Here is a 23,878-nt window from a genome sequence, read left to right as displayed (position 1 = left end):
ATCTGCTGTGACATACTGTGACCTGCATTTGCTGAGGTGCAAATATAAATAAAATTGTTTATTAGAGGACTAGTAGGACTGTTCATCTTAAATAGCAGTGGTTTTGGTAATTTTATTATTTTCCTTTGACCTGGATGATGTAAGAAATCCATCACATAGGATTCTGATGGACAAAATCTAAGTAAATTATAAAACTCTTTCTCTTATAAAATTTCTACTAAATTTATGTAATTTCTCTAAAATGAGAGATATAAAGGAAGTGTCTAGAGGAAAAAAGATATATAACTGAATATTAAAAAAAAGTATTAACGTTTCTAGAGGTAGAAAAAAAGTATTAAAACTTCTATGGGTAGAAAGCAAAAATCACATGAAATAATTTTTGCAGTTGTTTTATGCACTTAGGAACATTTCCTTCTGTCAGAGGGAAAACACTAACATAACTTTGCCTGTCCAAAATAACACTTTATTCAAAAGCTATAGGGATGTAGTTTCAGCCTTGGTTTCCTCCCTGCAGTTGTCACGACAATCTTCACCTGTCATTCCCGCTCTGAAGAACAAATCAGTAAGAAAAGAAGAAAGGATTCCCTCTGCTGAGAGCCATCTGTCTTACTATGCACAAGTATGATTGTTAGACCAAACTTCTACTAGTTTATTTAAGAAAGTACTGTGTATGAAATCATGCCAAGTTTTTAAAGTTTGCCAGTTATTACTGGAATGCCATGGATAACGAGACAGTCTTTACATTGATCAGTCTTGGAGCTCTGAAATTTAAGGTTAAATTATATTTCAAGTATTGAAGAATTTTTTTTTGGTGGTGTGTTATTTCATTTCTGCATGTGCATTTTCTGTAGGAATGAGTACCTCATTTTGGAGAGGACATACACTGTCCAGACCCTTACCAGACCCTTACCAGGGATGTGATGATCTCAATATTTAGGATAAAAAGGTTTACGTATAATCTAGCAGCTCATCGTTTTCACTCACAGAAGAGCTTTGCTTAGGCATGAAGTTTAATGTTAATTTGCAGCTACTGACATTCTTGTGTAATCTTTGTTTTTCAAAGTACAAGAACATTATTACTCCTAATATGCTTTGCTTTCTTCTCTGCATCACAAATGAGTTAGAGTAGTGGTTCTGAGACCTCTCGTTTCTTTTACTTGATAGTCTTCTCTGGGGCGTTTTTGACTTTTAAAATAAACTTCTCCTAGAAGAGAGTAGATTAAATAATTGTTTATGATATTTGAATCTCAGGCCATACTTCTGTCTTTTTATTGAGATAGTGTTTGTTTGTTTGTTTGTTTTTTACCATCTCTTTGTCTGAACTGAGCTAAATACTTTGTAGTGCAGTTTCAGAGAATATTTTATGTCACACTTTAAACCATTGCTTTCCCTAAATTTCATAAAAGTGAAGAATGCTGTGGAGGTAGGTCAGTTTTACTTCTTTAGCAGTACCTGGAACAGATTTGTTTAGAGCTCTTAATAGTGCTTTACGGGTATTGTCATAGTAATTTGGATTATACATTGAAAGATCAGATTTAAAAAAACCTTAGGCATTCACAACCTGTAAGATTACTGTTCTGACTTCCAGCTGTTAATGTAAATTAGCTGTAAAATAAGGAAATAAAATGTACTGCAATTTCTTCCTTTTACAAATTACATTTCATATTGATGATGATCACTAGGATCCTCCACAGCCCAGAGCTCCTTCTCCACCTGTCCCTGCTAGAAGAAATCAGCTGCGTTCATTAGGTGGGTATTTGTCTTCATTGCAAGCTCGCTTTCTGTTACAACAAAACCCTTCTCAGTTACAGTTCCTTTTCTTGCCTGCAAAAGAAGAGTCCTTTAAAGTTTGCATTTCTGTCTAGGGGTTTTCTCTCTCTTAGAACTATTAATATATTAGTATGATACATCTGAATTTTTAACACAAAATAAAAATGCATTCATTATGTGTCATCATAAGGAAATATGTTTTTGTAAAAACTCTGATATTGGAATAGTCTGTAAAGGAAGTGCTGGATCTCTTGGAACAGTGGTACCACTGTGACCAGAATATGGCAAAATGGGAAAGTTTTGGATTGGCTGAGTAAGGGATTAGACTTTCGATGTAGAGCATTGCAACTCTAACTCTTAAATTCTACCTACCTTTGTTAGTCTGCCTTATCCTCTCCTTATTCCTCTTAGCTTTCACTGGTTGTTCTAAAATTCAGATGTGCTGGAAGGATCTCCTTTGGTTTTTTTTTTATATTAGTTATCCTGACAATATGTGGGTGGAAAGCAGTAATTTTTCTGCTGATACTATTTTTACAAGTATATAAGAAAAAACACATGATATGTAGCAGTAAGTGATGTCCTACAAATGCTAGCCTGCAGCAGGAAGTACCTGAGACCATTCCAGGGACTTGTGGATTTTCCACTAAATGGAAGGCAGAGTGGTTCTTAATGCAGCCATTGGAAAGTGATTGACTCAGACCTTCTGTCATGAGAGAAATAAATATATATAAAGTGAGTCTCGTGTTTGAGGATTTAAATTGGTTAGATTTGCCTGCTAAGTTCTGGACACTGAAGTCTAAAAGTCAGTCAAATATCAAACTATAAGTATGTTATTTGGAAAATGAGGAATTTCTGAAACTGGTTTAACTTGTGGAGGAATGCTATCCTGATAACAAAAAACAGCACAGACCCAAAGTGGGTCTGAAGAGTCAACATAAGCATGTAATAAAAATTGAAATTAGAACTCTTGACCACTTAAGATAATCTGCACTAGGCCGACAGATACCCAACTTTTGAGTCAAGAAAAAAAATTATGTTGAGTGCTTGCCGATACCACTGCAGTTCCTGTTATCTGAGGACTGTTTAGGTTTGCATATTTGAAATTAAGGCTATTTACTGGCAACACCCACTTGTATTCCATAGCTTTTCCTTTTTTAAATACAGCGAAACATTTCCAGTGACATTTGTATGTTTTCTGCTGTTCTGGTCCTTGTGCTGTCTCAAAATATAAACTCTGATCTTATTTCTAGTGTATGAAATGTTGTGATTTTTGTGTTTGTACAATCCTTGTTTTAATTAACATTTCCTCATATCTGTTTTTTCCCTTTATTTTTTTACTTATGTTTATAAGTAGGCAGCAAAGTTGCTCTGACATGCCTTATTTTTTAATTATTTGTGCTAAATTCCAGAGGAAAGGAAGAATGTGATCAACGAATTATCAGAGATGAGGAAACAGCTTCGTAGTGAAGAGAGGCGACTGCAGGAACAGTTGCTAAATGTGGCCAGTCATGATAGTGTACCGATTACACGGTAAGAATTTAATCTTGTTTCCAAAGCTAGATTTTTCACAGGAACTTACTGTGTATTACTAGCTAGTATTAGTTGAGCAATACACATGAGTAGAATGAAAATATCAAGGTAGAACTTGTACATAATTTTTTTCTTTTTTTTTTCTAATCTGTTTGGGTTTATTCCAAGACTCTTCCTAAAATTTATTGTAAGAATGGCTCTACTGGTGAGATAGGAAGTTCCAATGCTCTGTGTTGAAAAGTGGTCTAAAACAGATGTCTAAGGCAGAATTATCTCTCATTACCTTTTTTTTCTAGGGCATAATTTGTACCTGTAAACTGCAGTTCTACAACTGCTGAATATGCTTATGAATACTCTACTGTTGTGGAAGTACTTTCTTTCTCACTAAAACATCGTATTCTCTTTATTTCATACATTTGGTTTGCTTCCAAAATGTATTAGCTAATCATACCAATTAGGTGGAAAAGACACAACTAATTACCAGCCTTAGTTCCACTCTGTAAAGTATGGGGGTTTTTTTATGTTAAGTAGTTTATCTCTTTTTTATAACACAGTATGCAGTGTCATTACTTTCAAATTTATTTTCCTCTTTTGATAGCTTTATTTAAAGATAAAAGATCTGAACATTTTCAATGTTATATTTCCATCCAGCTCATTAATAGTATGGTGTTAAATTGCTTTCTGCTTGTTTTACAAACCTGTCAAGCTGGAGGAGAGAGAAGAATCCAAGGGACATATTTGAGATGGCCAGGCTTCGTCTGCAAGCTCCAGTTCGGCGACCTTCCTTAAAGGAGGCACAAGATCCTGTCAATATACAGAATATCTGGGAATTTAATGAACTTAAATACAAAGGCAGGTAGATCTTGTTACTGATGAAGAAGGGTAGGGAAACATCTTCCTTCTCCTCCATCTTCCATTCCACGCAGGATTTAAAGACAAAAATAAGGCTTTCCATGAGCTACTGCCCATGCAATGCACTTCATGGGCATATTTTGTTTGTGTGTTTGTATCTCTCTGTGGGGCTATTCCTGCAATTCCATGGAATTCTTGGCCTCACAACGCTGTGTCATTACTTAGAGCACTGACCTGTCTTGTAGTCCCTGCTGCTTAAACTTCTTGTGCATTTGATATCATGTTGTTACTGAAAATAGACTGAGTTTGACTTTTTTACCAACCAACAAATAATGTTTCTGTGTGACGTTCTGTTTATTCTTTACCAGAAAACATGTATTTTTAATATAGTAAAATTGTAAAATCATTACTAAGTTGATCATCCTCTTGGCTGTTAAAATTTTAAATTTTTTTTATGGCAGATATTTCTTTTAAGATGCTTTTCAGAAATGTTAATTTAAGGAATAAATGTAAATTTCGTATCTTTGCTCTAGATCCTGAAACACGTATGGTCTTGAGGCACATGTATCCTGATCCTCCAAAAGATGACCAGACTCTAGAGATTCAACAGCAGGCACTGTTGAGGGAGCAGCAGAGGAAACTTGACAAAATGAGAATGAGGAGAGAAACAGAAGGTAAGGAATGAATGCTTAGAGATAAACAAAAATCTTTGAAATTATGTAGTTTGTATTTGATAAGAATTAAAACCCACTAGCACTAGTTTCACTTCTTTCAACTGCACTGTCAGCGCTGCAGTATGAGACAGTAAAACACCAGAGCACTGAAATTCTATCATAATGTAAACATAAAATTGGTAGAGTGTTTGGGGGAGCTTTTGTGGTTTTGTACTTGTTTTTTGGGGTTTTTAATGACTTGTTAATTACATGACTGTTTCTCTTTGGTTCCCTGAAAGTAATTTAACTAGTGCCTCATACTTCAAAAATTCTAAAGGAAAAGTAGTTTTGTTTCTGTTTCTTGGAGAAAACTACAGAACAGTGAAACTTTTTTGCTGAACTGTGAAAAAAGTGTTAGCAGGTAAATTCCATGGAGCAATTCTTGAGTTCTCATGGAGGAAGTAGGATTGCTTTGAACTGTGAATGGATTAAAATACAGCCAGTGTATCTTCACCTTGATCTCCTTTTAATAGATGAATTTTTTTTTTAATTTCCATTATCTTGGGTTGATTTATTTTAAAGTTTCAGAAACCTGTATCCATAAAAAGCCTTTGCTTTAGAAACTACATGTGAGATACTGTAACTACTTGGAGGTTCTGGAAGGAAAATGTTGCTTGTATCACTAAATAGAGATGATCCTAAGATAGTAAACATTAGCAGCCTAACATAGAAAATATTTTGGCTGCATATTGGAGAAGCAGTGAAAAGTAGATGTATTACCCCTTTTTTTTTGCATGCTACAGTTAATTCCAAATGTAAGGTTCATTCAGGTATCTTTTACAAACAGTCATGAAGGAGTGGTATTTCCAGTTTTAGAGGATATTTAAAATTATAATGAGAGTTGCTTAAAGCTATACAAATGAGCTCAGTTTTGAGTGCAAGATACAGATTTCTTGGAAAAGTGTTTGCTTCTGTAATTCAGACTGGCCTAACTAAATTTTTGAAGAGAAAGTAACTTTATTTCTGTGGTGGCTTAGCCTGTGCCAGACTCCCACGTGGCTGCTCTCTTGCTTATGTCTCCTCACTTCTGCCCTTTGGGGAAACAGGAAGAATAAAGCCTGTTGGCCAAGGTGCTGATAGGCAGATTGGTTAGCAGCTGCTGTTGTGGGCAAAACAGACCTGACTTGGGGAAAATTAACCTAATTACTATAAGCCTAAATATTTGATTACTGACTTTGAGTAGCAAAAAAAAAGCATGAAGCTTGCACCTTTTCTGCCACTTTCCTGTGCCCAGAATTTCACTCCTTCATTCTCAGTGTCCCTGCTCCCCTTCCTTGGTACCACCCCAGGTAGCAAGTTACTCTGTGATGCAATGAGTGATGTCAGGCTTGGAAAGGGGCCATTTTGGTCATTACACAGCAGTTTCTGTCTGCTGCTTCTGTCTTCTTGCACCTTTCAATCTGCTCTACCATAGTGTCCTTCAGGGGCTTCAGGGGAATCTCTCCTCTGGCACCTGAGCACTTCCTTCTCCTTCTTTGGCCTTGGTGCCTCCAGGGCTGCTTCTTACAGATTTGTCCTCAGTCCTACTGCTATGTTTTAATTTGCTCTTTGTCACATTTGTTTGCAGAGGCATCACAAACATGACTGATAGGCCCTGCTCTGTCCTGCAGCAGCTCCATTGTGGCAACAGCTGTGCCCAGCACAGGGTATCCCCTGGCATCTTCCCACAGCCCCCCACCTTGCCACAGTCACCCATGGAATTGCTCCTTAGACTTTATTAGCCTTAGGTGAACGTTGGGCATTAAATAAAACCAAGAACATGTGGAAAGAAAATATTTACATTTTTGCATACTGCTTTGGAAAAACTGAATGTCTTTTCTGGTCACTGGTGCTTTGAGGCTTGCACCTGTTAGCTGTTGCTATACCTGTAAGATTAACTGAATTGATACCAAGATGTGAAGGGTGACAGCTGTGTTTTGTTCAGTATCCTGAGTGTTAAAGATGATTCCTGTTCTATCTTGGGCAGATGAGCTGGTGTTCAAGCAATGTGGGCCATATTGCTTATGGATAATAGAACATAACAGTTGTAAATAAGTATATCTGTATCACATTCTGTGTTGATTACATGGTTGTGAGTATCTTTTAATGCCTAAATGGAATGTATAGGCTTGACTTCAGTATTCCTCTTTATGAGATTGACTGAAATGCTGAAAAATAATTCACTGGCTTCAGCTGAGGTATCTCTGGGGCTTGGTTCTGGTTTTCTGCCATTAGAATATTTTTAATAGACCAATCTGAGAAAGCTTTCATACAATGTTTTCTGCAGAGAAACCTCCACCATCTAGAAAGCAAATTTACCTTTTCCATTAATTTCAAGCACATGGTGTCATTTAGACTTCTGCTAATGGATAATGTATGCTTCCATGATGACATCAAGGAAAGGCCTCTTCAGGTTAGCTTAGATTAGTTGATAGGCAGCTGATTTTTATGGTTAGCTTAGATTAGTTGTTAGACAGGCAGCTGATTTTTATAAGTATTTTCTACTGATGCTTCTAGAGGCTCCTTAAACAGCTTTTTCTCTTTCTCTCTCCTACTGCTTTACAACATCATTTAACTTTATAGTCTGTCACTGAGTACCTAGCAAGAGAATTAGTTGCCATCTCTCTGTTTCCAGTTTATTTTCCTTAGAGACAAATTCATCACCTTCCTCTTGCTGAAAATAGATGAGTGGTTTTATTGTCTGATTTAAGGCAGAAAGAAGGATGAATTAAAGCAGTATGTACTTCTGTACAGTGGGTGAAATAATGTGTTATGGACTGTTGTGGCAAAGGCATACCTTTTTTCCACACTATGTGTAAGTGTTCTTTGCCTTACATGCTTTTTATACAGTTTTTCTGATATGTTTGTTTTTATGTGAAAGAGGAATATGTTGACTGTTAATGAAATTATAAACAGAGAAATCAATGTTTTAAATATGCCAAGTTTTTAAATGCAAGCTGTGGCCCTATAAAGGAGGTAGTCTTTTGCAGACTTCTGGATGATTATTATTCTGGGGGGTGTGAGGGAAGGCCCCAGGAGCAGGTTTGATGTTGCTGTGCTGCAGTGCTGGGTGCTGCTTGGTGGGAGCAGTGTGACAGGAATGGGCTGGGAGTCAGGCCAGGAAGACTGACAGCCCATGTGCTCTGATGCTGGACAGAAGGTCAGCTACACACTGAGTAAGGTGTTGTTTCTTGCATCTCTGCCTCAAAACCTAATAAAATAATTTATTTGAAAACTAAAACTAAATAAGAAAGTAACTTCAGTTCTGCTTCTTACCTCTGCTGCATTTCCAGCAGGCATTGGGTCATTGTTAGCTTAACTTTCAGGATGGTTCTCTGTGCTCTCCAGAACTGAGGTTTTTGTCTCAAGATAAAAGCATATATATTCTTATCACTTTCTTCTGTGAAATGATCTCTGTCTGGTTTAACTTCCCTTTGAAGGCTGGCAGTGTGGTGTGCTTAGCATGTTGAATGTACATTTACTCTTTGGGCTTTCTGCAGTCCCTGCTGTGGTTGTTATTCCCTGCCAAGAGCCAAAAGACAGATTAGAAGTAATAGACTACAGATTTCTGTTTGGTTTCTCTGATTCTACTTAAATTTACATAAGGAAACTGGAATAATTGTTGCATTCAAATATCTTAAAAACCCATTCCTTCAGCACAATTTATGTATGTTTAAAGATGTAATGCATACTGATCTTCATTTTTGCAGTAATAAGCTGATAAAATATGTTTTGTTGTTAACTATTTTTATGTCAACCCTGTCATTTTGTCTCTTGTCTGTGTAGCTTTTGATGATCAAGAGGATTCTGTTTTGGACAGCTACCCACAAACCATGGGCCTGGTAAGAAGAAAAGGTTTTTTTATTATATTACTTTTTCAAGTATGAGAAATATTGTTTCTTTCACTGATTTGGAGAAAGGAATGACAGTTAACAAGACAGCAAACTAATTTACTTCTTTTTTTGGTCCACACAAACAACAGCTTCTTTAAACTTGACATACAAGTTGCTTATCTTTGTATATAGAGATGGCTTGATTCTTTAACTCTCTTCCTTTTATATTCATTGGTACTTATTTTATATTCATATGATGTCAGATTGCTGCTGGGGGCTGAGAATTAGTAGAAAAAGCCAAGCCAGAAGGAGTTGCTCTGAATTTGGGTGGTTTAAGTGATGCACTTGGCCAGTCAAGAATTGGATCTGTTCTCAGATGGAACATTTATTTTCTGACTTGGTGAAAAGAGCAAAATAAAGTGCTGTCAAATTAGAATCCTGCACTAACCCAAAATACTGGATAACAGAGTTCAGTTGTATTTCATGGGACTATGAAACAATGGAAAACAGGTGACTGTGCAACAGCAAAGGCATTAACCTCAAGGATAATACTGTAACTAAATGCAGAAATGAAACAGTTTTTATTTTAAAAAATAATCACATCAATGCACTTTATAGTTGTAATTTAATGCCTGAAATTATCATTCAGAACAATGCTTTGCAGTAAAAGATTTGTTCTCTCTTGTTCTGTTTCCTCTGATAGTTTCTACTGCTTTGATTTTAGAGTGGTTTTCAACATAAATTATTCCTCAGTAGGATTTCTGTAATAAATGGTGGCAACCGTGATGTGAACTATGAGTATTGGTCTTAGTGCTTGATATTATGATGTAGAAATTTGTTATTTTAATGCTTAATGTCAAAGATTGTATGTGGTGGGATAAGTTAAACATAAGAAATCATTCTTCATTTGATCAATACTTCATACAAACTTTAGGTGCAAAGCTCACTTTGAGCACTGACTATTCTGAACCTTATGCAAAGTGACAAAGATCAATTTCTCGATGGAAATGTCTGTGTTACACAAATTACCACAACAGTTGTCATGTCTAAGCAATTTAAGATGTTTAAAGAGAATATGAGTTCTTTAAAAATGTATAGGGATTTTAGAACCACAAAGTCAGGGATAGTAGAATATTAACAATGTAGAGCTGCTCTTTGCTTTGGAGAAGTTTGGCAATTAATTTACATTAATTATCATTTGGCCCCAGAAATGTATTGAAGCCTCTGAATTTCCATTTTTTCTGTTTTACTTTTGTAGTTCAGGAACAAATCTAATGAATTCCAGAAAAATTCACTGTTGGAATCGGATAGTGCTTTTATTGGTGAGTTTATACCTCCTCTTAACCATGTTGTGAGTGTACAGACACGTGGTTTAGTCTAAAGCTGTGTCTCTAAAATGATTATTACTGCTTTAGAAGTTGCAGTGGTTGTAGCTATGGTGATTGGTTTAAAGTATTAGGAAGTAATGTCTCCAAATTAAAATGCAGAGATTTATGAAATTTTACTGCAGCAAATTTGTGTAAATGACACCTGAATTTAATGATTCTGCTCAGTTGCCCTTTACCACCTTACATCTTTTAATGACAAAGCATCTTTCTCTGCTCTTTGTGCTTCATCTGGGAGGTAAGTCTTGTCAAAGGGCTTTTTTTGACATCTTCCCAGCTTTGGATAAGGAAAAGCTAATATTTATTCAGGAAATGTGCTATAATGGTAGCATTGGTAATGCTTTTCTGTTGTTCTGCTGTAAATAATATAATTTATTGACAATCACAGCTTACAATTGCAGTCTGTCCACAGTGAAATACAAAAGTCTTAGACAGTCAGCGATTCTTTTCATGGTTATTCTTTTGATTTGCAAGCATGCTTGATTTTAAGTATGATTATATGGGTATAAAATAGCAATTAATTCTAAATTAGTCACTTTTCTGCTGTTCACATTTTATTTAATTTCACTTGCAGCATTATACTTACAGACATTGTCACTTATTCAGCATCTGAAGCAGAAGATTTTTAGTTTTGTAAAGATTTTTGTATAGACGCCTCACGTAATGTCTCTCTATTCAGCCTTTATATGTGTGGATGTAAAAGTGCTGTTTTATTTCCAGTTACTAGAAAAACCTAACCATCTCAAGCCTTTACATATTATCTTCCATTAGCTGGCATTTCAGTATCTTGAAATTTCTTTCAGTCATCTGTGAGAAATCATCTTGCGAGGTTTTTATTCTTTGCTGTAGGGGAGATGCAGTAGAGTCCTGTGGGTACTTTTTAATGAAACAGTGTTTCTATAAACTGATGTTCATTATCTCTGGCTTTGGTTAAAAACAGATTTTTTCATTTGGAGTGTATTCAAGCCCATTCTGTTAACATGCAAGTCCTGGAGTACAGGGTAGAGCCTGGCATTGGGAAGAGCACGGAGTGGGGCATTCAGCCTTGTTCAGTGCGTTTGGTTTTCTCTGTAGTCTGCAATACCTTCCTTTTCAGGTTAAGCATTACTGTGTATTAGTACAGCTCAGGGGTGAAAGGATACCTCAGGAGAGCCTGTCAGTCTAGGCTGTAGCCAAATATCCCATCTCAGCCAGGACAGGCTCATGGAGAGGAACACAAGATGCAGGGCAGACTTGCAGGGCTCTTCCAGCTTCCAGTGACCTGTAGCTGATTGCATTTCATAAGCCTTGCTATGCTGGGCCTTTCACAGGTTGTCTTTCACCAACTGGAATTAGCATTTTTGAATCCCTGTTTACCATCAGCAGAATTGTGTGGATAAATATCCAGCCTGTGCCTTCTGTGAACTATGTCCTTTTGTCTGCTGTGGGGCTGCCAGTTCTGTAATGGGATGTTCTTGGTTATTTCCTAAGGTTCATGATATTTATAGTCCTCTCACCCTTTCCCTTCTTCTTCCCATCCACCTAGTACTTGCAGTTTAGTGAGGTGTTTGAGTTAACCTAATATTATTTATTCCCCCCACCCCCTTTTTTCTTCCTCCCCCAGATCATTTATGGCTGATGAAAACCATGTTCTTCCATAGTGAGCTGTATGCATTACCTAAAAATGTGTTGTCTTTTGCATTGTTTGGGCTTTATGAATCTTTACTAACATTCTGAATATTAATCTGGTGACTTCCATCTCTGAAATGAAAAATAAAAACTATCATTCTCTGTGAGGGCTGCCTTCTCTGTGAGTTGTGCAGCTCACATTGTCTGAGGGTCTTTGGTGCAATACAGGGGCTGTATTTTAACAGTGTTTGCCATTTCCTAAGAGGAGTGTAACACTACCCTCTGTTTTGCTTGAGGTTTTTTTGACGTGGGTTTAAAATCCAACTCACTTTTGACATCTATTATGTCAGCATTACATATGAATTTATCTCCTAGGGCTCTGAAATTTGAGGCAGTTAGAAATAAAATGTTTGAGGCAGTTAGAAATAAATTAGTTTATTTTTTCTTTTCTTTGCCTCACTGAAAACCCTAGAATCCATTTGTGTTAATGCAGTGATTTAAAAGCATCTCTGTGCAGCAGGATCTGAATGATGGATGCTTACAGGAACAGGTAGCATCTGATACTGATGATACACTAATGGTACAAATAAATTCTTAAGCTTGTCCTTTGTTGTGACAAATTCACATTGTTAAACCATTTTATATATTCCAAGTAATAGCATTGTTGTGAATATAGTGAAGTTTAGCTGGTCTTGTAGCTGGAATTCTGATACATAATTTGTTAGTATTACACCATTTCAAAATTATGCTTTGATTTTTTTTTTATTTGAAACATTTGTGATAAGAGCGTGAGTACTGTTGGTGAAACTGGGGAAGAGGAAAGATGAGAGGAGAATAAAAAAATGTATTTTTAGGGGAAAAAAACCCTGGCAATACAAAAGAATTTTAAAATTTCATCTTTCTGTTATTTTGAACTTGTTTAATATCAATCAAATATATGTTTCAAACCAAAATATGTCAATTTTCTACCAAAATAACTGTTTTAATTCCAAAACATGACTTTGTTGTCACAAAGAGTAGTTGGTGGTAGTGGATTCTGTAGAGGTTTTGTTGAGCAGAATCCTTCCTTTTCCTGGGAGGCTCTGTTCCTGAGGCTGCCAGAGGGACTGCAGTAGGAAACAGAGCCCACTGTCTGCACCAAGCAGCAGCAAAGCCATCAGCCAGCCCCAGGCAGGGTTACTGGTCCTGGAGGGAAAACCAAAAGTACTTGTTTGAAACACTTCCCAGAGTCAGCAAAAGAGGAGGAAATAGACAAGTGTGGAGCTGAAACATGACTTTAGGGTTCATGTATATTAGAAAAAGAGATCAAACTTCTCCCACTGTAATGTGATGCAAGTATGATCAAAAAGTGTAGTTATTTATTCTTGTATGAACAGCTGCTAACATTTTATTACATGAAAAGGCAGCATTAGACCAAGGATGTGTGATTGAGGCGTAGATTTTGTGTTATCATATTCCATGTAACACTGTCAGTCCATGTAATGTTATTATATATTTCATGTAACCTATTTATTTATGACTCTGATATTCCAAGTGTTCTCTCTTTCAAGTAGAGATGCTATGCTCACTTGAGTACTCATTTACTTTAAAGGTCTGGGTATAAACAAGATTTGTAATGAATACATTCCTGTGATGGAGTAGTGTACAATATACTGGCTTGTTTCAAAACGTAAACAGGTTGGAGCACTCTCTGGTATTCTGATTTCTTTGAAAATTATTTCACCTGTTTTTCCAGGTGCTAATGGGGAAATGTTTTCTGCCTTAGAAGAAGTGAATTTATTACCACAGCATCCACTTTCTGCAAGGGAAAGGAGACGACTGAAGCAGAGAGCTTTGGAGAGCGCTGTCCGTGTAAGAACTGACAGATGTAATGTCAGACAATTCCTTTGCTTCCACAGTGACTCCATGCTATGGCTCCTGAGGGAGTACACGTGTAGTTATTTGCCCTTTCAAAAAGGTCGCTCTTTAACTGAAGGATTTGTGCATTTTTGGATTCCCTGCAGGAGGAAGTTCCACCAGGGCAGACGCCGTTGCTGCAGCCTGACAGCTTCTCCTTGCACTCAAACTTCAGCCTGGATGCTGATCAGGTGAAAGGCAAGAACGAGGAACGACTGCACAGACTGACTGAGCTCCAGCAGAAATCTCCTTCCTTGGGTATGCTCCCGTAGCAGAGACGCTGTAGTGAACACTAAGCAATTACAATAATTAAAGGAACAAATAATAACAGGTTTCATGTAGCAGAACAGCGAGCAGTCAGATCAAACACAGGAGTTATTTATGGAGCTCTGTAGCTGCTACAAGGGCTTCCCCAGCACACCTCAACACAACTTCTTCAGACTAAGTTCAGAGGAGGAGAGTAGAAAAAGATTCTCGTATTCCTGTCTGATCAGCCACTCCTACTTGTCCTGTGAGCACCACTGCAGTGTGGGCAGCAGGGTGGGGACATCCAGCTGCACAGCTGAAATGGCAGTAGGAAGAAATAGAACACCCAAGTGATGAATGATCATGAGGTGCCTGTGTGAGTTTACTGGCATTCCTGGGAGTCAGATGTCTGACTCCAACCAGTATGAAGATATGCCAGAGAATTGTGTATGATGAAGTACTTCAGTTTCTAGTTAATTTGATTTTCTAGTGGTTTGTTAATATTAATGATCATTCAGTAGTTGAGTATGGGAGTATTTGATACTGATACCTCTCACTGCACACACACTTGAATTCATTCCAAGTTTCTTACATCAGGTGCTGGGAGTTGTCTTGGAGCATCTCCAAATGCTGGCTGCCTGATCTAGATCCCTTTTGTGGATGAAGTACCAATCATGGCAACCATTAATGGCCTTTAATTTCTAACACGGATTGTGATCCAGTTCATACACTTTGTGCTAATGATTCTTTCATACGAGTCTGAAATCCCTCCTATTTTTGGAGGTAGTTGCTATGCTGTCTAGGCAATTACAGTATCAGTATCCTTTTTATAAACTTAATGAGAGTACAGATGCTGGCAGTATTTTTGATTCTGTTGCTATGGGTACTCTTACAAGCACTTCATCCTTTTTTTTGCTTGTTTTAACCATCTCACTGTGGTTTTAAGTCACTAAAAAAATAAACCCTATTCAGACTAATTTTCTTCTATAATCTAAATAAAATCTTTACTAATTTTACTCCACCCAGATATGTTTGCTATGTGAACTACTACTACTTCAGTATCTTTGTTGTATTTCACCTCTTTTATAATTTCACCTCATATTGTATGCACTACACTTTTTATTTTGCTTGCCTTCTGTTTGTCACAGCCTCCAGAGCTTCAGCCTTTAGATAAATATAATTTTGATATGTGTGTGAGTGTATATATATATTTATATGTCTGCATATAGCTTGCTCTCTGGAGCACATGGGGACCCATCACTCATCCTTAGCATTTGTGCCTCTTGGAAAGGCAGCAATAGATCCTCTTGCTCAGCTCTAGGTGTTCAGGCTGCACTGCTGCTTGCCCTCCTGTTCCCTCCTTGTGCTCAGGGATGTTACAGAAAAAATAAGTGAAGCCAAGTTTTTTTACTCCTTTTCCCTAACAGTCTGAAAGAACCCTTGTGGCATCCTCCTGCTTTCTGAGCAGTCAGGACTGTCATTTCTCCTCTGCCCTCAGAGACACTGCTGAGAGAAAATAAATCTCTCAAATATATAAATACGGAACCTGGTTATCTTCCCTTGAAATGACCAGAGATGGCAATTCACAGGCTTTGATTCATTCTAAGAGCTGATCTGGTTCAATAAGGAGGCTCAGTTCACAGCAGTTCACTTTCTCCTATGGGACTGATGTGGGAATCCTAAAGGCATCCTAGTATTGTTTTCTTAATTGGAAAATTAGACAAAAGGAGTCAGGTCTTCTCCTCCATTTTCACCCATCCAAAAAAATTCCCATCAGTGTAGACTTGGTGAATATTTGGGTGATGGGAGTCTCTGTCAGGCAAGGTATGTGTGTTCCTAAGGGCATAAACAAGAGCAGGCTCAGATACAGAAGAGGGAATTCTCACAGATTTGGGCACGCGAAATGTGTTGGTGTTCTGCAGGAATCCAAGCACCATTCCATTTCTAAACCAGCGTTTCATGCTGTGGAAAAGCTTTCCTTACCTTCAGCCTCCACATCCAAACTGAATTATCAAGAGTCTTGATATGTGTCCCAATTAAGGACAGTTTTTAGGGAGTGTGCAAAGTGTTGAAATTCATGATGAAGAAGTTCTGCAGTGCAGCTGATCTGCTGGGCTTTCTAAAAGCAGCACCGAGTGAGTCTGATCCAGTGATGTGCACTGTGATCTTACCTCTGGCAGAACAGTTGATCTTGCCTCTGACATCTGCAAGATCTAAAGGCTTTGCTTTAAAGGCAGAAGTAGTTAAATGTGGGGAAATGCAGCCCTCTGGCCTGGACATTCCCAGTTTGTGTCTAAACAACCTTATTTTTATTGTTGCTAGATATCATGTCTTAAAGCAGCAAACAGAAAAATAATTTTCTTCAGGTATCACTTTTCCTGCAGTGTGCTGTTAACCCCTCTAAACCTACAAATGCAAAAAACTGTGGGTTCCAACCCACGGGAGAGTTGATTTGACCCAGGATTTAGGAGACAAAGAGGTTCACTCTGCCAGCTTCAAGCACAGGAGATGACAGGCCCTAGAGAGAGGGAGGTCTGCTCTCACTTCTAGTGTTGCAGACAAGTTTTAACCAGACTGGGAGGGCTTGGAGGATGATCAGATGACTGTGTGATGAGACAGAACCAATGATTCCTGCCAAGTTCTTTTGGAACAAAAAGTATTTGGCATTTTGTTTTAGAACCTGCAATCCCACCTAACAGACAAAGAGGGAAACTGAGCCCTGGATCCCAGTGTATGTGGGGTTGTGCAGTTCTGTCCTTCCCTTCACCCCTGCATACCTGCCTGCTGCTTCTCCAGGCCTTGGGCTCTCACACCCATGCTTAGACCATCAACTTTCAGTTTTTAATGAGAATCTTCAGAAAAGCTTTGGTTTCAATTCTCATTTTTAAAAAAGTCATCATTTTTTTCAGAATAAAAACCTGAAATTTGTAAAAATCATCCAAATAGATAAATTACATGACACTTATTAATTGCTTGGGTTAATTGTTTAATCACTAAAGAATATAAAATTTTGTTTTGCTTTAATTAGGATGTTTTTGCAAAAATGTTGGTTTTCTTTTCCTAATCCAGAGTCTTTAAACTTGTTTCTGCCCAGCTTTAACACCAAGAAGCCAGAACCTCTTCATTGACATGGTTCAGTTTTAAGAGGAAAACATCGAATTTTTCAGTTGTTATAGACAGAGGGGGTTTGCATAATTTTTTTGGTTTAAGTATGTAAAAAATTAGATGCTGTGAAGCCAAAAAAGGAACAGCACAGAGGAACTTATATCTTTATACCCTTTCATATATAGTAAAAATGTATGTTTGATAATCCACACTAAGAACTATTTGTTTAAGGTATTAGATGTATGTATAATTGCTGACAGAGTTGAAACAAGTAACAGTAGAGTTCAGAGTGATAAGGACCCCAAGTTCATAGGCAAGGCAGTTGTGGTTTTTGTTAGCTGGGGCTTGTTTTGTAGCTGGAAGATCCCAACTTAGCCAGTTCCAGCATGACATTGCACTGAGGTTGAGCTGTGCTGGGCTGTGATGCACAGGCTCACTTGCATTTGCACTGTTAAGCCAAGTTAAAACAATTCATCAGTAGGAGACTGTCTATACAAGGTTCAGTCAGGCCACTGTGATTGAATGGCCTTATTTTCACATGCATTTCTATGCATATATGCACTGACAGATTTGATTCTCCCTAAACAGGAGCTTTTTGGAAAGCAAGAGCCTTCTGCTGAGTCCACCCACCTCTGCCTGTATCCTTATCCCCTTGCTGAGCTGCTGGGGGGGAGCTGTTGGGGCCCAGTTCCCCAGAACATCAGCAAACGTGTGCTAAGAAGAAATGTCATTTAAAAGCATTATTATATGTATCTTTTAAAAGCATTATTGCTGCACTGATTGCAGCCAAGCCTGCCCGGTGTCGTGGTGGGAAGAGCTTCTGTCCTGTCTAACGCACGTGTTGCTCTCCTCGTAGGTGATGACATTTCCTTAGGGGACGTGGACGACCTTCTGAAGCGCGCTCAGTCCCAGGCCAGCTCCACTGACACCGTGGCCACAGAGCCCTGGCTGCGACCAGGAACGTCGGCCACGCTCCGGAGGCTCCTGGCGGAGCAGCCGAGCTCAGCAAAGCCGTCCCCGGAGACCGCGCTCCCGCTGGGCTGGCAGGGCCTCTCCACCGCGCACGGCTGACTCTGCCCGGGGAGCCGCGGCCGGGGAGGGCGCCCGCCAGGGAATCCCGCAGGGAGAATTCTCTCCCGTGTACAGTGTGGAGCTGTGTGTGTAACTGAAAATAGCAATAATAAAGGCACTACAGTGCACACAGACACTACAGTGGAACGGAGATGTAGCACAGGGATGTTTTCTATTCCGTGACGTGGGAAATGGAGGAAAAGCTTGGCAGCTTTTGCACTTTTTATACAACTTAAGTTTCAGCCTCAGAAACAGTGTGGTGTGTGTGAATTTGATATTAAATCAAAGATTTTTTTAGCTTTATAGTCAAACTCCAAAACTTTCTGGCATTAGAGCAGCCCAAGAGCAGAAGGGCATTAGGTTTTTACCCAAAGAGTAACTTGAACAAGGACACTTGGTTTTCATGTAGGATAAATGCTGTCCTGTATGAAAGCGCAGCTAACACTTTCATGGGAAAGAATTACTATTAACAAAGTGTCTTATATTCCTTAACTTGTCGTGTGCTGAAAATACAGATATTGTTCAATATATTTATGTTTCTGATTGAAGAGTTAATAAAGTATTTTGTTACTAAAATTATTTTTGTTATAAAATCTGTGAAAGCCGACCTCAATTTTCTTAATTTATGATTTGCTTCAGCTTTCATTTGCTCATGAACAAACTGGAGTGTTAAGGCTGTCTCCAAAGAAATAAAAAAAACGTGGAAAACCTGTTCATTGAGAGCACAGAGCTTTAGCACAAAGGACATTGAGCAAGATTTTAGTTCAGTGAGCTACGCAACCAAGGTGAAGCAGAGGTAATGCTGCAACTTTCCTTTTGGTTAGGAAATTCTCACCCAGAGGCTTAAACCTGATCAACAGGGGGATTAAAAAGACCCTAATAAACCACTGATGAAAACAAGAACTTCTTACAAACATCTTTATTTTTACTACATTGCCACCTTCAAGCCTTTGTACACCAGTCTGAAGGCTACAGCAGTTCCATGATGATGGCAGGCAATGTTTGCTGACAGATATACTTTCAAACCTGTGTGGTGTTGAGCTTCTTCATGGGCTTAGCATGTTCTTTCCCAGAGAGGATTTGTGAGATCAGGGTAATTCTTACCCTGGATTTCTAGCTCAACAGTAAGAAGGTTCATCACTGTGGGTGTGACAGCGGTGGCCACTCAGGCAGGGGCCTTGGTGCAATCCCTGACCTGGGCTGGAGCAGGTACCTCGGGCTGCATGGCTGCTTCAGTCTGGACTTCCCAGAGACAGAGGAAATAACTTTGTGAAAATGCTTTATAATAATACACTTACCACCCTCTCATGCCAAAGCCCACCATACGCCTTTTATACTTTGTCACCTGCCCTGATGGCTCTCTCCAGTTGCTTCATAAGTTGGAGACACATCCACTGTACCAACTCCAGGCTAGATGCAGAATTCCTCATCTAACTGCCTACAGGGTTTAATTATTAGTTCCTTAATTTTAATCGGAGTTTTTCCGAAGTGTTCCCCTAAAAAGCCACCCTCATTTCACTGCACTAAGTTTCATAAATGCCACAAACCAGAAGCTGCCATTCCTTTCCTCCAGTTCAAGGCCAGGATGTGGCACAACCCCTTTCTTCACGCGTGCTGTGGCCTGAAACTACTGAAATTAACCTCACTGCTCAGCAGCCCTTAGTACCATGAATTCTACTCTTCCCTGCAGCTACCCTCCCTGGGGCACTACTGAGGACACCGAATCCTTTGCATCTTTCCCTTTCCAGATCATGACAGTCTCACCTGCAAACTAAATGTATCTGCAGTCCCAGCCCTGATGGCTATTGAGATCATCAGAAGAGAACCTATTCTCTGCCCCGACTCCAGATTTTTGAGAATGATCATATATGTGAGTGTTTAGAGAGCTGCAAGTTGAACACAATGCCCAGAGTACACCTGGTGCTGCTCTGGCATTGCAAGAGCTAAAGAGAGGCACAGAAGAGTTATGATGACACCAAAGTTCAGCTGCCAGTGAACCAAAATTAAACAGGTATTGGGTCTTTTCCACATGAGCAATAAATAAGGCATGAGAAGGCTAGGCTATAAAAGAATAATGTCCTTACTAAAGAGGAGTACACAAAAGAATAGTCCTTATTAAAGAGGAGTACACAACAAAACAGAAAAGCAGAAAGAGCCCCAAAATCCCAGCTGCCCCAGTTTTTAGATAATTCATTGTACTCACTGCTCTATCTTGAACACAGATGATCAGAAAGCAACTGGGCAGACACGCAAGAGCAGTGGCCGTTTAAATAGTGCTCAGGGCAGCAGTGACAGGGACACCCTGGTTATGGTCTCAGAACAGTTTGCTAAAGCCATGCGGCTATTCATTGTCATGCATGACAATGAATAGGATGGGACACATTATACTCACTGTAAAAATTATTACTGGTCACTGTCAGACAAAGACCTTAGCTCTGGCCTAACACAGCGGTTTAAGATTAAAACACAGCACAACAAACTGAACAAGTAAAATACAGCCAAGAGGAAAGGCTACAATTAATTCAAATAACCTCAATTCTACCCATTCTGACTCTGGTAATTGCTGTTTGGTTTTGCTCCACCCCAATTAACTTTGTGAGCAAACTCTGAACCACAGGTCATAACATTTTAATTTCCTTTCCTGGCTTTTCCAATAGCTATTTCACTGAACTGCTTACACTTATTTCTGGAGCCTGCTGTGAATATCTGTGGCAGATACCTAGCCCCGAAAGAGAGGAGGCATCCTCATACACCTTGCTCTTCACACTGCCCTCCTGTGCCAGTCAGGAGTTTTGTGGGAACACACTGGGGAACAATGCCATTCCACTCTTACTAACAAAATCGAAGATGCTGACAAGGCTGAGCTGGCTGATGTGTTCCAAGTCAGCAGAACTGCAATTGCAGCCCTTCTCTTCCCCCTTTCTCCATCAGCTGTTTGGTGCTTGTGTTTTAATCCCCAGAGAGCAAAGTGCAGCTTTGAGCTTCTGTCTGTGCAGCACTACAGGGTCCATCTGACCAGTTCACACAGCGCTTTTATTCTCCTCCAGCACTGCCCACCTTTTTTTTTTTTAATTTACCACTCCTTTTCCCCCTGTATTTGTCTCTAACAGTGAGAAGAGGCACCCCAGTCAAGCAGAGGGCACCCAGCTTTCTGCTCCCAAGGTCTGGGGTTTGCTTCTCTGAAACAAAAGCATGAGAGGCAAAGCAAACTGTAAAACAAGTAGCTGTGGATTAGACTGGTTTTGATTGCACTGATGAAAGAGTTCAAAAACTTTATTGACCTATAACCTGATTAGAATATGCCAGATGAGAACCAAATATTGTACAGAAAGTTGTACAGAATTTTTTTACATAGAAAACTTTACATATCTGTACCATATACATTTTGTCCATCTGAAAAAAATTTCTACATCCATTGTAATACAGAATGCTTGACAATCTCGTCTGTTAACCATCAGAGCACAATTCACAGTATGAATACATTTCCAATAAATTTAACCATCCCCAAACCATGCCAGATTTGTTACTTGAATATATCCAACATTAAATTCTGTACATAAGAGTGAAATCTACATCAAACAAAAAACATTTGACAGCAGACACAACCTAGACTTGTTTGCAGTGATTCAAGTTCCAGTCCTTGAAGGATCATCATTTCAATGGCTCGTTATATTTAAAAGCCCTAAAACAAGTATATTACAGGTAGTTATGTCAGTCGTGATATTTCTACCACTGTTCTTGACAAAAGTCGGCAACAATAACTTCTGGGCTACAATGAAACAAAACAAAACAAAAAATAACAAAACAGAAAAAAAAAATCACAACCCAAAAAAGAAAGCCAAACTTCTAGTGCATTTGGTAAACAAGGAAGAGTTACGGGCTTTCAACAAATCAGTATTACAGAAATAAAATAATTTGGGAAGAACTGTATAGTGTTAAAGAGTTTATATTACAGATCTGCATCTCTGTACATTTTCACAGAAGGATGATTACCAATGTCTCAGACAGCCTGAGTGTGCAAAAATCTTAGAATATCAGACATAGTTGCTAAATATTTTTTTCCATGAACAATAATCTCCATTTTCTTTTCACTATAAACATTTTATCCTTCAAAATACAGCTCTCCTGAGTTGTACTTCTCGCAGAAGCTCAAACCGTTACATATATATGTTTCTTTGGGTACATTTTACTTTCACACCCGCCATAAACATCTGTTGCTATGCTGCTGTCTAGGACAGTAAAGGACACTGCAGCCCATGCTGACAAGGGGACTGTGCTATAAACTGGCTCTGTGCTCAGCAGGAGCCAGGCAAGAGAAACTGATGAGAGAGAATCCACCAGGAAAGAGAGGGACTGGAGTGTTGCAAGCCTTAATTACAGTTGTAAGCATCTGTACCATTAACCCTTGGATACACGTTGCCAGAGAAAGAAACCATTTATATGGAGATCCAGACAGAATGGCCCAGCTACCTGGTCCTTTTATTTAGCTGAGGAATATAAACTTGGAAACAGAGCGTCACTATCTGCTAGTGCTTGCTTATTCCAGACTCTTGTTCTGGTGGTTGGGATATTTGGAAAACCACACCAATCCGCAGGAAAAACCTTCGCAAAACAGCCCGAAGCTCAGGAATAAGGTCAAACTGCATGATTTCACACAACAAAGGATAGTAGAATGAGGCATGGGCCTTGAACTGAGGAGAAAACAGACAAGAAATTACTCTATTATACATCAGTACACCTCAGAAAGCACACTGCAAAATAAGAATTTTAAATACTCTCCCAAATGAGAGTGAGAAATCCACAAAGTGACAAGCAGAAACACCTTTACAACTGAAATTAGCAGTGCTAAAATAAGGCTATAAGGCTAAGACAGCTGTGATTTACTCTGACAGATGCTCACCAACTACACAAAGCTCCTTACTAATGCTTATTCTCCAAGAGGAAATATTTTTCTATCATGAGCTTTTTTCTTGCAGTTGGCCTTTTTCATATCACTTAATTATTTCAGCCAAGTGATCTTAGAGGCAGATTAAACAGGGATTTATTTACTGCAGAATTGCTTTGGAGAAGGTCAAGGTGTACATGTACCTGCAGCACTGGCAGCAGAAACAAGAGTTAATTCTTTGAATAAAATATCATCACTAATTGCCTTCCTCAGCAGGAGAGGGGTAAAAACGATTTAAGACACACTTCTAAAGGATTCCAGCATCTTTAAACTTCTCTGACACATTTTATTTTATCACTCACTGCACCTTCACACTGAATTATTAGTGTCAGTATCTGTCAAGTGCAGTTTGAATGTATATTCCCTCAACACAAGAGTGTCTACAGAGCAGCAGGAGCTTTCAAAGTCAAGTCTGTAACTGTGTGTGACGAACCAGTCTGGAACTACTTCTTACCTGTACATGTAATGTGAAGCATCATTCCGAACAGATACTTACCCTTTCATCACTTATCTTCAGGACTTTAGTCAAAAATAAAAGTAAAAGGTTAGTCCAGGCTTCCCGATGACTTTCTGATGTAAGAGTGAGGAAATAGCTCAGAGCCTCGCTGCAGACACTGGAGACAAAAGACAAAAAAATAACAACTCACAATTCCTTCTGAGCTCTACTGCAGAAAGAGAGCTTTGGCTTTGCAAATTCTGACAGTGTAGAGCTCTGGTGTAGAACAGCATTGTTTTATGAAAGCTGCTCCAAGCCTGGTTGATGACAGAAAGGAGTGACTTTGTTCAACTCAAACCCCAAGTCCTAGGACTTCAGTAATAAAAGCTGACAAAAACGTGATTATACTGTCTGTGAATGTATTTGAAACATATCAAGTGCTCTTTGAGAGGTATCTCACGAAACATTACGTGGGCTTTAGGAATATTTCATGTTGACGTAACCAGGCA

At 38.8% G+C, this 23,878-nt stretch overlaps 2 protein-coding genes and 1 long non-coding RNA gene across 16 annotated transcripts in view; 1 reads left to right on the top strand and 2 right to left on the bottom strand.

Annotated features, from left to right (window-relative positions):
- The window catches only part of CSPP1 (centrosome and spindle pole associated protein 1), a 61,752-nt gene extending 43,188 nt beyond the window's left edge, over positions 1-18,564 (top strand). For 10 of the 12 annotated variants that reach the window (XM_068187322.1, XM_068187307.1, XM_068187297.1 and 7 more), the window contains 10 exons: positions 515-619; positions 1,683-1,749; positions 3,180-3,300; positions 4,007-4,152; positions 4,686-4,826; positions 8,631-8,686; positions 9,936-9,999; positions 13,406-13,521; positions 13,674-13,824; positions 17,774-18,564. In XM_068187322.1, coding sequence (XP_068043423.1) covers positions 515-619; positions 1,683-1,749; positions 3,180-3,300; positions 4,007-4,152; positions 4,686-4,826; positions 8,631-8,686; positions 9,936-9,999; positions 13,406-13,521; positions 13,674-13,824; positions 17,774-17,988 — 1,182 coding nt within the window. In that variant the 3' untranslated portion in view covers positions 17,989-18,564. Of the gene's footprint in view, positions 1-514; positions 620-1,682; positions 1,750-3,179; positions 3,301-4,006; positions 4,157-4,685; positions 4,827-8,630; positions 8,687-9,935; positions 10,000-13,405; positions 13,522-13,673; positions 13,825-17,773 lie in introns of those variants that run through there. The other 2 variants (XM_068187281.1, XM_068187332.1) reach the window with 2 other exon arrangements.
- Positions 641-4,135, bottom strand: LOC137472358 (uncharacterized). Its single transcript, XR_010998131.1, has 3 exons — positions 3,999-4,135; positions 2,381-2,470; positions 641-1,204 (listed from the first exon to the last, which is right to left on the bottom strand). It is a non-coding gene; the product is annotated as an uncharacterized lncRNA (long non-coding RNA).
- Positions 18,565-21,243: 2,679 nt separating the features above from the next.
- Positions 21,244-23,878, bottom strand: part of ARFGEF1 (ADP ribosylation factor guanine nucleotide exchange factor 1) — an 85,835-nt gene continuing 83,200 nt past the window's right edge. For all 3 annotated transcript variants that reach the window (XM_068187216.1, XM_068187230.1, XM_068187223.1), the window contains 2 exons: positions 23,430-23,547; positions 21,244-22,679 (listed from right to left, as the gene is read on the bottom strand). In XM_068187216.1, the coding sequence (XP_068043317.1) occupies positions 22,515-22,679; positions 23,430-23,547 (283 nt within the window). In that variant the 3' untranslated portion in view covers positions 21,244-22,514. The remainder of the gene's footprint in view (positions 22,680-23,429; positions 23,548-23,878) is intronic.

Source organism: Anomalospiza imberbis, chromosome 1, assembly GCF_031753505.1.
Source record: "Anomalospiza imberbis isolate Cuckoo-Finch-1a 21T00152 chromosome 1, ASM3175350v1, whole genome shotgun sequence".
NCBI lineage: Eukaryota > Metazoa > Chordata > Aves > Passeriformes > Viduidae > Anomalospiza > Anomalospiza imberbis.
The sequence above is the reverse complement of the archived record's forward strand: the minus strand, read 5'-3'. Positions and strand labels throughout refer to the sequence as shown.